The sequence below is a fragment of the Puma concolor genome, chromosome E4, assembly GCF_028749965.1.
Source record: "Puma concolor isolate L17-30 chromosome E4, mPumCon1.1.hap2, whole genome shotgun sequence".
Lineage (NCBI taxonomy): Eukaryota > Metazoa > Chordata > Mammalia > Carnivora > Felidae > Puma > Puma concolor.
The window spans coordinates 42,346,760-42,361,447 of NC_141683.1; the positions used below are offsets into that span (position 1 = coordinate 42,346,760).

At 50.6% G+C, this 14,688-nt stretch overlaps 2 protein-coding genes across 2 annotated transcripts in view; one reads left to right on the top strand and one right to left on the bottom strand.

Moving 5' to 3' along the window:
* LHX4 (LIM homeobox 4) overlaps nt 1-9,190 on the top strand; it is a 46,299-nt gene extending 37,109 nt beyond the window's left edge. Inside the window, exons 4-6 of the mRNA XM_025921128.2 lie at nt 1,415-1,569; nt 1,913-2,084; nt 4,259-9,190. Of these exons, the coding sequence (XP_025776913.1) occupies nt 1,415-1,569; nt 1,913-2,084; nt 4,259-4,653 (722 nt within the window). The 3' untranslated portion in view covers nt 4,654-9,190. The remainder of the gene's footprint in view (nt 1-1,414; nt 1,570-1,912; nt 2,085-4,258) is intronic.
* A 2,644-nt stretch (nt 9,191-11,834) lies between these two features.
* The window catches only part of ACBD6 (acyl-CoA binding domain containing 6), a 215,283-nt gene continuing 212,429 nt past the window's right edge, over nt 11,835-14,688 (bottom strand). Inside the window, exons 8-9 of the mRNA XM_086693804.1 lie at nt 12,078-12,207; nt 11,835-11,853 (exon numbers count right to left, since the gene is read on the bottom strand). Of these exons, the coding sequence (XP_086549930.1) occupies nt 11,850-11,853; nt 12,078-12,207 (134 nt within the window). The 3' untranslated portion in view covers nt 11,835-11,849. The remainder of the gene's footprint in view (nt 11,854-12,077; nt 12,208-14,688) is intronic.

Genomic DNA, 14,688 nt, shown 5'->3' on the forward strand with positions numbered 1-14,688 from the left:
AAAAGCCTTTCTCTTTGGATCCAGGGCTCCAAGGGAGGGATGGGGTGGCAGGGGGTTGCGGACGATAATAGCTCTGCTAGAGGAGAAAACAGCCCAAGGAGAAGAGAGGACAAGGGACTTCGTCCTCCCTCTGCTGTGTGCATGACTGCAGTGTGGACTCGGGCTGTATAACACGCTGCCCAACTTAGGGCAGATGGCATTGCCCCAGGCTTCAGAGTGGGGAGGTAACTCGCCCACATCACTCACTCAACTCAACAAGAAGGTTGAGCCCAAGTCTTTGGGCTGCAAGAAAACCTTTTCAGAACCGTCGTGAGCACTGAATGCACACAGAGTTCTCAGATCACACCAGGCACATAGTAAGTGCTTAGCAAACACTGGCTTATTGTTGTTCCTAAGAGAGGGTTTTCTTGAATGGGAAAGAAGGAAGAGAGAAACAGGGTGGGAATGTAGTAGAGACATCTTATAGGACACACAGGGGAGGAAGCACAGAAAACCCAGAGAGCCAGGGACATGGTGGCTGACCTACTCTTTGCTGACTCGGGGATGCCATGCAGAGAGGATGGGTGTAAGTCTAGTGCCGGGAGAGGAGATGAGCCGTCTGCACTTGGCTGTGTGCTGCTGACTGCACCCGGATGCCTCTGTGCCTGACTGAACAAACCAGCCTCTAACAGTATTCTGCTCAGAATCCACTGAAGGCTGATCCGCCAGTATGTTGTCCTGAGCACTCTTTAGACCGGTGGTTTTCTAAAAATTTTGGCTGTGACCCAGAGTCAGGAACTCACTTTACCTTTCAGCTCACCACACCTATTCAAACAGTGAGCACTAAGCAAGTCCCGGAAGCGATGCTTGCCCTCATCTGTCCCGTCTCATCCCATCCGTCCTACTTCCTCGAAAGGTTCTCGGTTGACATTACAACCCGCTAACGCGTTCTGACCCATAATTGATGAACACCGCTTAGGGGTCACCCCCGCTGAGCCCAGGGAGGCCACCGGGAAGGGGCCTGCGGGCAGGAGGGGCAGGGGCGTCTGGGGCGGCCCAGAACGCACTTCACCCACCCTGGCTCATTCGCCTTCACAGCCCAGCTACCGATCCACAGGGACATCCAATCAGAGTGTTTGCCAGGACAGGGAAGTGCATGGAATTGCGCACCTTGGGTCTGGTGGGAGCCCCGGGGGACACGGAGAAGGGTGGGGAGCTGAGGGAGGGACTGTTGTCCTCATGTTCCTGTGAGTCAGGAGGGCCCGCGGTGAGGAGAGGGCTCCGTGGGGGTGGGGACCGTGCCACTCTGTCGTTCACCGTTCCGGCCCGCGGCTCTGCCCATGGCGGGCAGGGCTGCGTGAGGAGAGGAGGAAGGGGGACGAGCCCCAGCCGCTTCGGGCAGGCAGAGCCCTGTAAGGAGTGGTCTTCACCGCAGATGACTCTGAGGCCGGAGCGAAGCGGCCCCGGACCACCATCACAGCCAAGCAGCTGGAGACGTTAAAGAACGCTTACAAGAACTCCCCCAAGCCTGCCCGGCACGTGAGGGAGCAGCTGTCCTCGGAGACCGGCCTGGACATGAGGGTCGTACAGGTGAGACGCCCTGGCCTCCTCTGCTTTCTCGGGGCCCCAGGCCTGCGCCCTCCTGCTGGGCCTGGGACAGGGCCCCGGTGTCCTGTGCCCTCTACACGCTACAAGGGCGAGGCTCAGGGCGCGCCCGGGGAGCTGGGCTTCGGGCCGTGACCCTGGGAAGCTTGTGGAAACAGGGACAGAGTCCTGAGGCCCAGGCAGAGGGAGTCGTGGACACATCACCCTCCTGGCCCTGAACTCCATGGAGGCTTCAGGGCCTGGCTCCAGCTGCCTGTCTTGGGGACCCTGGGGGCTCTGGGTTTGTGGCGGACACCCCCCGAGCGTGTCCCTTCTGCTTGTGCGGCAGGTTTGGTTTCAGAACAGAAGGGCCAAGGAGAAGCGCCTGAAGAAGGACGCGGGGCGGCATCGCTGGGGGCAGTTCTATAAGAGCGTCAAGAGGAGCCGGGGAGGCAGCAAGCAGGAGAAGGAGAGTTCTGCCGAGGACTGTGGGGTTAGTGACAGTGAGCTGAGCTTCCGAGGTGAGCAGGGCTGGAGGGGCGAGGCCGAGGCCTTAGGAAAGGCCCCTGGGAAACAGTAATTCTTGATGCTCAGGAGGGATCTTTCTTGAGGCCTTGACGGCTGCCTCCAGCACATAGGCTCTTCCCTGCGACTTGCAGCAAAGGAGGGGGGCGGTGGTGGGGATGGTGGAGGCCTGTCAGTGGGACAAGGAGTAGGGAACAAGAGAGCTCTGCTGCTGAAATGTGGAAGCCGGGTTCCCTAGGCCCGTGGGCCCCAAGGCCTCCCCTCCTTTCCTGCTGACTGGGGCTCTCTCTCACCAGCCCGGGGGAAGCCGTAAACAGACCGCTGTGTCTCAGCCCTGCATTTCCCTCCTCTGCAGGGGCACGGGCCTCCCTCCCAGGATCCCCTAGAGTGACCCCTCTCTCCTTTCCTGGTGGTGGTTGGGGATGACATGCTCTATAGGCCCCACCCCCTGGGAAGTCAATACTGTGAGTGCCTGTGAGAAGGGGGCAGGCCTCGCTTCTGAAATCCCTTCCCCCACTGCTCACTTCATCCTGTCCCCTGCACATAAGCTTCGCAGCATGCGCTACATTCAGATTTGTGCATCAGCAAAATTGCAAATTCCTGCATGTTTCGGATCCGGAGGTTGTTTGCAAAAAGCCGTAACTGTTCTCATGTACTGAGTCCTCAGCTGTGGAAGGTCTTCTGTCGTGGTGGATAGAAAGAGTAGGGAGCTGGGGGTCGGAAGTCTGGTTGCTGATTGTGGCTCTCTCAAGCCGATTCACTTTTCTTGAGCCTCAGTTTCCCCCTCTGTAAATGGGGATGAACTGCATCCTTGCCCACCTCACAGTGGTGTTGTGGGGTTCAGTGAACACAGCTGACCGTGCATGTGTCTGGGGGAAGCTCAGCACAGTTTTATAGTCGGAGACATGACTGTCCCCACAGCGAGCCTGTGGCCCCCACAGAGGGCCCTGCCGTATCGGATGACAGGTATGGGCAAAAGGCCAAGTAATGGCTGTTTTCCAGTGTAGCTGAGCCTTCGTCTCTCTGCTTCCTTTTAAAGGGCATGAGTTCTCCTCGCCCCTTCGCATTTTCAGGTTGGAGCAGGGGGCAGGCCTAGGGCAGGCCCTCAGAAGGAATGCGTGTTGAAGTCCAGTCTGGGGAGGCTTGATGGGAATTGGTGCACAGGCCCGGGGTGGGAACAGAAGAGGAGGTTGGGGGGCAGAGGACAGAACAAGCTGCCCACCAGGGCGCAATGCCCCAAGAGGACTGTGGCTCACTCTAGAGGCCTGCCCTGCGGGGCCCTGGGAAGGGCTCAAGGGCCTATGCTCACCCTCCAGTCCTGTTGGTGGGGTTAGGAAAGCCATTTAATCTCATCTGAGCTGCAAAATCAACGTGTGGAGCAGGCAGGATTGTTAAGTCTTGCTTTGTAGCTCTTTTCTGTTGGGTGCAGCTGGGTCCCCAGGTTGACATGTCAGGGGTCTCTCTGGGTAATTATAGAACTCTTCATTTCTGAAGACTAAAAGTGCTCGCCTCTGTTGGAGAGGTGAATTCTTCTAGGTGGCACACATTCCATTAGAAACCCTTAATGAAATTCATCAAAAAACAAGAAGGACCATTTGCCTTCCTCACATCAACACTTTGTCCCCAGTGAAGAGCTTATTCGATAGAGAGAGAAACCAAGTCCTTTGCTGTTGAACCTCTTTTCCAGGTGGAACAGAAGGATTTTCGTATACATGCCTAAGAGTGGTCCTCAGCTATCCTTACCACATGGGCCTGCTTCTTTCCCAACCAACCAAACCAAGCCCTTTTCTCAGCTTGAAAGCTTTCATATTAAATCCTGTCAGCATGTAGTTTCCATTGGTAAGGTTGATAACATATGACCCACAAACCTCAGGCATTCCTATTCTTTACTGTAGCCATCTTAGTACATGAGCACCATGGGACCAACAAACACCCCAAACATTTGTCCAGTCTTCTGGGATCTGCATTTAGTCTCTGCAGGTGTTTCTTATTTTCCCCCCTGATGCGGGTCAGTCTGTGGGGGACACGTTGGTGTCTGACTCATGCACGGCAGCGAGGCAGCTGCCGTCCTTGGGCTTCTTTCTTGGTCATGTGTATTCCTAGGTTGTGAAGAACAGGGACCACTGGAGTCCTGGCGGCTGACAATAAATCTCCGTTCTTTTGTCCACAGAGGATCAAATTCTCTCAGAACTTGGCCACACCAATAGGATTTATGGCAACGTGGGGGACGTTACAGGCGGACAGTTAATGAATGGGAGCTTCTCCATGGACGGGACAGGACAATCCTATCAGGACTTGAGGGATGGGAGCCCCTATGGAATCCCCCAGTCTCCATCCTCCATATCGTCCCTGCCATCCCACGCTCCTTTGCTCAATGGGCTGGATTACACGGTGGACAGTAATTTGGGCGTCATTGCGCACGCAGGGCAGGGAGTAAGCCAGACGCTGAGAGCCATGGCTGGGGGACCCACCTCTGACATCTCCACAGGAAGCAGTGTAGGCTACCCCGACTTTCCAACTAGCCCAGCCTCTTGGCTCGATGAAATGGATCATCCTCCTTTTTAAACATCTCTCCTCCCCACCCTACCCGTCCTGGCTTGAGAGAATATCTTCAAGGATCGAAAGAGACTTGCCTTTTAAGGATCAAAAGTGCACCAATGTGAATTTCCATTATTTTCAATGGAAGTCCTCCGCTGATCCCTAGGTGGTCGAGAGACCACACTAGGGCACTGTTATCCTGGGGAAGTGGTGGGAACACTGCCTCCTCTCAGAACACGGCACAGGGGCGCACAGCCTAGAGCGCTAGGGTGCTGCTTGGTGGCTTCCTCCCCTGCCCCCTGCCCTGCTTACAGGCTTTGGCTGCTCAGTGCTTGGGAGCACGCGGTGACCGTCAGGCCACCTTGGCCTTTGGGAACTCTGCTCCGACTGGTGTGTCTCGTGAGATGTTTCCCGAACCACTGCTCTCACCAGAACTGAGATTCCTGAGGCAGAGGCATCACGGCCCTTGAGTATAATAAAAGTGATTTCTGGACCACCCTATTGAACTCTAATTTTGAAAATAAAAAGTCACTTATTAAAGGTCAGTGAAAACTTTGATGGCCACCGTTTGATATTGAATACATGTCCCCTTCTTCTTCTTTTTTTTGCTGTGAGAAATGTGACTTCTTCCCTGCCCAGAAGTCCAAGGCAGACAACACTTCTCAGTTTTGGTTTTAAAGAAACCCCATCCCTGTCACTGAATCCCTGATGGCAAGAAGTGGTTTTCCTTGCAGGTGACTCAGGCCGGAGCTGAGTGGCCCTGGACCATCACAGTGACTGCCCGACGAGTCCCCTCGGTGCACAGTGTGCCTTTTTAATTTGCTCGTTATCATTTATTCCACAAGACAGGCTGAGGGGTACAAAGTGATCAAAGCTAAAATGCAGAGAGAACAGAACGACAATCAGTGAGAGCGTGCGGTCTGCTTAGCCGGGTCAGCAGGCCGCCTCCCAGCGCTCCCCATCCTGTAGGCTGAAATGACACGGAGTCCGTTTGCGGGAGTTGCTGTAGATGAGGTTGCAAGCCCACCCCAGCTGCAGCCAACCCTTCCCAGCCCTTTAAAAAGGAGAGATTTCGCCACCGTGGTAGCCAGCTCGGTTGGATGGTTTTGGTATCTTGCAAGAACTAGTAATGCTTTTCGGCCTCTCTTGGTTGGGAGGGATCACTAGGGAGCAGCCCTAAGATCGTCCAAAGGGTTCCAAGTGGTCCTCGGGCCACCGGTTTCTGGGCTTCTGGTGCTCCAGGCCTGTGCTCAGGCAGAGCTCTCCAGCCGGTGGCTGTGTGGACTCTCAGGCTGCAGGTTTGTTCTAGCCCATCACCCAGAGGGCGAGGCCGACCCCTGCTTCAGCTGCACCCCTGCGGCAGCCCGCACTTCTGTGGGAAGTGCCTGGTGTTACGCACCTCACCTCCACCTCTGTCCATCAGGAAGTTGTCCGTGTGCACGCTGGAATTTAGCTAGGCAGGATTTCTCCCAGTACCCTTGGGAAATGCTGGTTTGCTTCTTCCGGCTTCCGGCCTCCATTTTCTTAATCAAGATCAGAGAGCAGGAGAGGGTGACATGGCATTGCCTTTCTTCCACTAAAGGGATGGGGCCAGAGATCCGAAGGGCCCCTCCTCCTGTGGACGGTTCGTCACCTTTTGAGGACCACAGGGTTTAGGCACGTGGTAGGTGGGCTAATGGTAGACAAAAACCACTTCCTCTTTGGCTGCTGCATCTATTGTAAATTCCTTTCCAGGAATGAAACTGAGGTCCGTCCAGCTTCTTTAAAATACAAAGTCAGTAAATTCCTGGGATCAGCCTTCATGCCACGTTTTCTCTGCTCCATTTGGATTTTGTACCCTTATTTTGTGGGGTGCTGCAATTGCTGTGAGTTTTGCTTGGAGAGTCTACAAATGTAGACGTCCGGAGGCTCCAGGTGTAGGGATGCTGGTGTATTACGCCTAGCCAATTCCGCTGCTGGGAATCCCCGAGTAGTGTGAGCCCTGGCAGTGGGGGCAGGGGCACACATGCAAGCTGATAAGCCACGTGAAGGAAAGGAAGACACAACTGTCTCTTTGGAGGACGGCTGCTTAAACACACGATTCTTAGCCGGCTGCTCACCATACAGAGGAGACGGTGCTGGGCGATGAACCAGTGACACACCGTCCCACCCAGACCACTATCTTGGCTGGACTGTTTGGCCTAGTATCTCACACGATCTCAGAGGCACTTCGTATTTTTGGTGAGCACAGTGCAGGGAGGGCGGACTCTCTAGAGACATGCCCCCCTCTGTATGACATTGGGCTTTTAAGATCACCTGAAGTTGACCCGTTTTTGTTTTTGTACGTGAGTTCATCATGCTCACTCCTGATCCGCTGGTGGAAGAATGGACGCTGTCCTCATTCCTACTAATAACAGAAGTGTCCTGCAGCCCTCAGTGAGCAGTGCAGCCGGTGGTAGTAGCCTCCTTGGTTTTGGTGGGTTGGCTGGCTTGAAGAACCCTTGAGGGAGCACTCCCAGAAAGCCAGGAGAGCTTGAACGAAGTGCCCTAGAACCACCTCCCCAGAAAGCAGTGAACATTAGTGCCTCATTTAGAAGTACAGCCACAATAACAGGCCTCGGCTTTTAAGCATATCTCCTTGCAAGTGAGGTTAGCATAGGGATGGGCCGGTGCCATCAGTGAGCCACAGCAGGCGAACACTATTCCTTGGCTCTTCTGTGGCTCAGAGAGGGAGAAGAATAGAACATCACCCTGAGATTCTCTGAAGGGCACTCCTCCATTGCTCCTGAGGGCAATAGTTTAATATTATAGTAATAGTCCATTACTGAGGTATAAGGTGCTACATGGGGGTTGTTTCCTCCTGGCTAAAATGATAGGAATTTTTCAAGTGAAACGAGAACTTCTAATGGCATTTACGATATTCGGATCTGTCTTTGGCTCTAAGAGAGCAACTGACTAGCAACCATTATCTGCGGCGCTTGGCTGATAGACCCCAGGGGTAGGCGGCTTCTGAATCCAGGAGCAAATTAAAGACACGAAGAAAAACAAACCAACAAACCCTCCCCCCCAAGTTTCCAGGGTTAACTGGTATGAGCAAAAATGGGACCTGAGGAGCTATGGAAGAATCTACATTTGCTGAGAAGAGAAGCATAGAGGAAACACCAAATCCAAGGGTGAAGCTGGCCCTCTGGGTAAATCACGTCGCTGGGAAGTCTGGGTCCTTTCAGGGACTTGCTGGGCGACTCAGGCAAACTTGGCTCAGTCTTCGAGTTTTCTCTTTCTTGCCCCGTCTGGTAGTTACAGATATAATGTAAAATGAAAACTACATACTGGTTAACATGATTCCTGCAGCCTAGCGCAGTAAAACATCAGGGGAAGAGAACAACATTAAGACATAAGAAAAGCATTCGAGAGTGTCTCTAAAACTTTGTGTTTTTTGTTTTGTTTTGTTTTGTTTTTGTTTCCTTGCCAGAGTAAAACATGAAACCTAGTAAGATTACTGGGGCCATCAGATCTTCATAGTTAAGTTCCCATTGCAAAAAGTCTAAGAAATCTGTGGAACAAAAGACACTAATGCCTCTGAAGCTCAAGCTGGTTGTTTTGAAACGACTGCCTCCTCGCAGGAGGGGCTTGAAGGCTTCAGCTCCGCGAAAGGGCCCCATGACAGCGTGCTGTCTGGCACCCTCGCTCCCATGTAACCCCTCCCACGCACCACTACTGACAACTCGGTTATAACCACGGAAATAATGACCATACCTCCTTAGCCAGCAGGGTCTGGAAGGACCGAGGTGGCTCATTTTGAAACATTGCACTTTAAAAATTGGAAACCGTGAGATGAAGAAAAATTCAATTAAGCGGAAATGAGTTTTGTTTTATTGCCTGCTGCTGAAGGGCTCTGGGCATGCTGAAGCTGAATAAAAAGCACATCACTGGCTCTCTCTTTCTTGGATTGGTCCATTGGCCCTTTTCGCAGTAGTTGCTCCCACTGCTCTACCATGGTGACTGGAGCCAAAAAGAGAGAGCGCAGCAAAGCCATCCCATTCACACACTGCTTGGTAGGACCACACGGAAAGCACAGTTTCATGCTGCTAGCTCCGGTGAGGGGACAGCTGCAGGTTTGGGAGGTGCGCCAAGCATTCCTTCCCTTAGGGAGGCAGAGCACAGGTGGACAGAGAAGGACACCCCCACTCTCGTCTGCTGCCCACCTAGAGACAAGAATCGTTTGTACTTCCCCGCTTGAGGACTGTGTTCAGCCAAACACGTGGCTTCAGGGCTGCGGGGGCCCAGAAAGTGGCTCTGGACTTGCGTTCAGACCTCCAAGCCCCAGATCCCCTAAGCTCTGGATTGTTGCCCTCACCCTTTGCAGTGTAAATTTTGTACAGTTAAAAAGAAATGAAGCCTCATTTCCTGGAAAAAAAAAGAAAAAGAAAAAGACAAAAAAAAAAAAGGACCCACCCATCCTTATTTATTGCCATGTGACTTTGGAACACAGAAGTTGGTGCGTTTGTCTGTCTATGCCTCCTGTGTGTTGGCATGAGATGTGTATGGTAACACTATGTCCAATAAATATGGAAATTCTTTAGAAGCTGATGTGTCTTGCTTTTCATTTGGTTCTCCGGACGTTTTTTCTCTTGATATAATTAGAACAAAAGGCTGAGCTGATGTGGGACCCTTTCACCGCCAAAACAAAACCCAAAATACAACTCAGAATGAACTACTCACAGCCATGAATACCAGAAGTGCTCGATAAAGGTTTGATGACAGGAAGTGCTCTGGTTTTTCGAATAGCAGTTTTCTGGGGCCCAGTCTTCTGCTCCACGACTTAGGGATGGGCAGGGAAAACCCACTGACCACAGGATCTTAGTTAATGTTTGTCTTGTTGCATTTTATTTTATTTATTTATTTTTTAATGTTTATTTATTTTTGAGAGAGAGAGAGAGAGAGAGAGACAGAGCATGAGCAGGGGAGGGGCAAAGAGAGAGGGAGACACAGAATCCGAAGCAGGCTCCAGGCTCCGAGCTGTCTGCACAGAGCCTGACACGGGGCTTGAACTCACAAACCGTGAGATCATGACCTGAGCCAAAGTCGGACGCTCAGCCAACCGAGCCACCCAGGGGCCCCAGTCCTGTTGTATTTTAGAAGCCCTTCACCCTTACACACTTTGTGCCTAGAGAAAGTATGTGCAAACATTTATAGTTGGGTGAGAGGTGGACACAGGGATAGAAACACCTCATCAGAGTCATCAGGGCTCCTTAACAAGCTTTTCTAGAAAAATCTTCATTCAGATTTCTTCTCTGCAAGAGGCTTTATCAGCATGCAGGGTTATGTTAGCTGGAATGGAAAAAGGAACACAAGCTTCTTTCGTCAAAAAAAAAAAAAAAAAAAAAAATTGAAGTCCTCGCATTTCTTCAGAGCCAGGGCTCCATCTAGGAGAAGCCAGAGTGCTTTTCCATTTGTGATTAGTTTTGTTTGGTGGAAGAGAAGATCCACACAGAGGTGCACTGCCCCATATGGCAGCTACTAGCCACATCTGGCTATTTATTTTAAAAACCTTTTAAAAAATATTTATTTATTTTGGGGAGACAGAGAGACAGAGTGCGAGCAGGGGAAGGGGCAGAGAGAGAGGCAGACGCAGAATCCGAAGCGGGCTCCAGGCTCTGAGCTGTCAGCGCAGAGCCCGACCCGGGGCTCGAACTCACAAACCGTGAGATCGTGATCTGGCTGAAGTCAGATGCTCAACCGACTGAGCCACCCAGGCACCCCTCAGTTTTATTGAATATTAACTTAAATAGCCACATGTGCGCGGACGCCTGGGTGGCTCAGTCGGTTAGGCATCCGACGTCGGCTCAGATCACGATCTCGCAGTTTGTGAGTTCGAGCCCCGGGTTGGGCTCTGCGCTGACAGCTCAGAGCCTGGAGCCTGCTTCGGATTCTGCGTCTGCCTCTCTCTCTGCCCCTCCCCTGCTCGCACTGTGTCTCTCTCAGAAATAGACATTAAAAAACATTCAATAAAACTGAAAGTTTGGTTCCTCACACCAGCCGTATGTCAAGTGCTCGGTAGCTAGCTGAGGCTAGTAGCGACTATTTGGACCCACAGACACAGAACATGGCTCACTGCAGAGCCCTACCGGCCAGTGTTGCTAGAGTCTGCGAAGGGAGAATGGGCAGCGAAGACTCGGTCGTCACATCAGCTCCTTGCTGTCCTGAGGCGCCCGGTGAAACATTTTGAGACGCCTTAGATGGCGGTAAGTGCCGGCTTCTCCGGCAACATATTTTGTGTGTGGCCCTGCCCACAAGAACGACTCGCTTCGGTCCAAGGTAGGGGGCTGGGTTCCGGGCTCCTGAGTTCTCCGTCTAACGCCGACCGACGCCAGGTTGCCGTGACTCTCCTTCAAGTCCTAGACATATGCTGTGCTCTATCGGCTGTCCAGTTACACGGGAAAGACACTACCTTCCGGGCAGACACCCAGCGAGATTCTAGGGGGACTTCAAGGTCTTTGGGGGCGAAACCCAAATCTCTGCTGTCAGGAGAGGGAGTTATGGTCCTTTGCCAAATCATCTCCCGTGGTGAGTACTTTGTCAGGCTGAGAAATGTGCCCGGCCGGGTGGAGACGAGACCATCGCGCGGGAGGGGGGTGTTGGACAAGGAGTGCGGGAGATGCCGTTCCCGGGGGCCCAGCCCCTCGGATGGTGGCGAGGGGAATTCACACATGGCCACGAAGGGCTCTGCTGCTGATTCAGTGACTCCTCTGCGTATTCCTGAGGCACATGGGGCCCGAGAATTCTGCTAGTGTGTGCACTATACACCCTGTCTTTAGTCTTCCATTCTCAGACCCGTCCCCAGCCCGTCCACATTGTCTTTGCTTTCAAGCCTCGATCATTCGTTCTGAGTGCATCAGGCTGACAATCAATGATCTCCACTTTGAACTCTACGCACACAGCTTCCACCACAATGCCAGTCTAGTAACTTTTTGGGATTATAAAATGTGTTCTCAACTCACAAACGAAGAAGGGAATCTGGTGTGGGTTTTTTGGGGTTTTTTTGGTTTAGTCACTAGAAACCAGCTCCTGAGCGATGTGATTTTCTGACAGTGGCCTTTAAAAAAGACGACTGCTTGAAGAATATAGGAAAGAAATCACTGGCCAGAAAGAGTGAAGTAAGACACAAACTCAGAACACATGAAGGCTCAACAGTCTGTGTTTTCACTGCTTTTCTTTCTTTCTCCTCAGGCCCAGGGTTCTACTCAGCTGAAATCAGAAAAGGATAAGAGATCAAAGGCAAATCGGTGTGTTGTAAATTTTAACTGATTGCCAAGCTAGAAGTAAAATCATGAAAGGGGATCCTCGGCATATCTGAATGTGTTTCTTTAGATTTGATATTTGACATCAAATATCAAAGAGTCTATCAGATGGTCTAAAATTGTTGCATCCCTTTGCCACAACTCCTTAGAAGAACGCAATCTCAGTTTTACCATTTGGAATCCCTGGTGCCCTTCTTCACACTGTCCTCTGCCCGCTGTGCAGGGGGTGATGAGCCATGGAGTTTGGACTGGGTGCTTGCTTGGGTGTTCGCTGCCTTGGGGACGTGGGCGGTGGCCACTGCTGCTGGGGAAATACTGTGAGTTAGGAGGCAGCAAAAAGTCCAGTGTTTATAAAGTGGGGCCAAGTTATTAGGAAAAGGAAAAAATTTTTATTATATTAAAGGGAGTAATAAAAATAGAAAAATAACCTATCCAAACTAGTAAACAAAAACTTTAGAGAACAAGGGTGTGGGCTTTTGCAAGTGGCACTCGTCCCTTTAGGACTTTTGTATTCGTTTTCTTCTCTTGTGTTTGTCCGAAGTGATTTTGGGATCTTCTTTTAGGACCCTTTCCTTAGGTGATTTTTCCTTTGTCCATCTCCCCCGTTGAGTACAAACATTAGATTTTGGTGTGCTATTAACTGGTGTGTTATTTTGTAATTGAACGAACAAGTCACAGGACACCCCTGACAGGATCCATGCTTTTCCTTCTGATGAAGGGGGCTCCTAGGAGGAAAACGTTCCCACATGACTTACTTGTACTTCAGGCTGTTCAGCAGACCACTGAACTGGCCAGAATTTTCAAGACTGATGCAGGCTGGGCTGTCTCTAGATCTGGGTAAAGTTTTTTATTTTTATTATTATTTTTTAATGTTTATTTTTGAGAGAGAGAGAGACAGAGACAGAGTGCAAGCAGGGGAAGGGCAAAGAGAGAGGGAGGCACAGAATCTGAAGCAGGCCCTAGGCTCTGAGCTGTTAGCACAGAGCCCAATGTGGGGCTCGAATGCACCAACCGGGAGATCATGACCTGAGCAGAAGTCAGACGCTTAACCGACTGAGCCACCCAGGTGTCCCTCGCTTTTGGTTTTAAAGGTTTGTCTTTCTCCCATTTGCTTGCCAACCCTTGACCAGGATCTCTGGTTGGTTGGGAGGGGTTTAGGGATTTTGGAAAGGTTGGGAATTACTTCCTGAAAGATAAAATACAGGCCCAAAAAAGTGGTCTTGGCACACACTTAGAGCTGGAAATAAGCAGTGTTTTTAAAAGGTCGTTAAAATGGTAAATAGGTTTCAACAGATGGCTTCAGCATAGCAATGGAAAGCCCAGGCAAGGACTTCGGGGTTAAATTTCATATTGTAGTCACCTGGGACTAGCTTATGATTCCAGAAAAACAAACATCTATAAAGTTGACAGCTCCCTTCCCTCCTCTAAAGTGGAGCCCTTGAAGGCTGCCTGCCCGCTAGCCAGCTGATGGGTGGCTGCCTACAGATAGTGACCTAGGGAATTGAAAGTCACTTTTTCAACACCTGTCAATGGCAGGGCTTAAGCTCACCCAGGCTAGAGGGATATGATAACCAAGAACCTATATTACTGATGGGCCAGGACTTTTATACTCAATATGTGTGCTGGCTTTATTATTTTTTTAGAATCATTTTAACATTTAATGCTTCTCAATTAAAGTGATTTCCTGGAGTGGATGCCAAGCTTCGTTTAGAATGCGCATTAACCACTTTCGGTATCGGTAGTTAAAGGCACTGAGGGATTTAAACAGCAATCCACAAGTCTGTTCAGTTAAGGTTTGGCGGAATAAAGCAGATTATAAACAATAATATATGTCTTTCTCTTCTTTTTTTGGAAGGGTTCCAAACTCACAAACGGAGCTAAAGTGCTATAAACATATCCAGGCCTAAGCTTTGGGCTCTCCAAATGTACTCCATGAAAGCCACGGGCACGGGCGGTGCCACTTTTTATCCTGTGTGTGCGTGTGCACGTACTTTAAAAGAGCATTTTATTACACAAAGTGTCCATCAACTGAACTTACCTTCTAAATATTAAAATGGAAACCAGGATTGCTATACAAGTGAGAGGAAAAAATAAATCCTGGCTGCAGTGTGGATGATGAATTTGTTGCTGCTGCCTTGGGTGGCCCACAGACACACACTGCTCTGTCTCTAATGTCCCCCCCCCCCGTCCCTCATGTTCAGCCACTGCTTTCAGTAGTTCCAGGTTCAACAGGGCATTTCCCTCCCTCCCTCCCTACGAGAGACACCTACACTGAGGGCACTGGGTTCCACCATGAGGCAATGAATGTTACAGCGGGGGGGTGGGGGGTGGCAGCTCCTAGGATGTTTCCCATCTGGTTTTTAACCTCGGTGTCCCATTGCAAACTCATGTTCACTCTTTCTAAGGCCATGTATGAAGAATATATCAGCAAGGAAGATTCTGTCTTGAGTATAAACTAGCATGCACCTTATGAATATTCTGATCTAGTTTTTAGGGCCTGGAGGCTTCCTATTGCTGGAGGAAGCGATACGCCCTCAAAAGTGACTTCAGTACATGAATCCCCAAAGAAGACACAGTAAAAAAATGCAAAATAATGACATGTGTAACTGTGCCAAAGGAAGTGATATAACAAAATACAGAAAAGAAAGTTTTAAAGAATGTACATATAAAAGTAAAAATAGTAAATAAAAAACCACGCACTCCTAATAACTCTGGTGAACAAACCATTAAATTTCTGCTTTCCAGGGAGGACCATGACAAGCATATTTCAAGGATAAGTGAG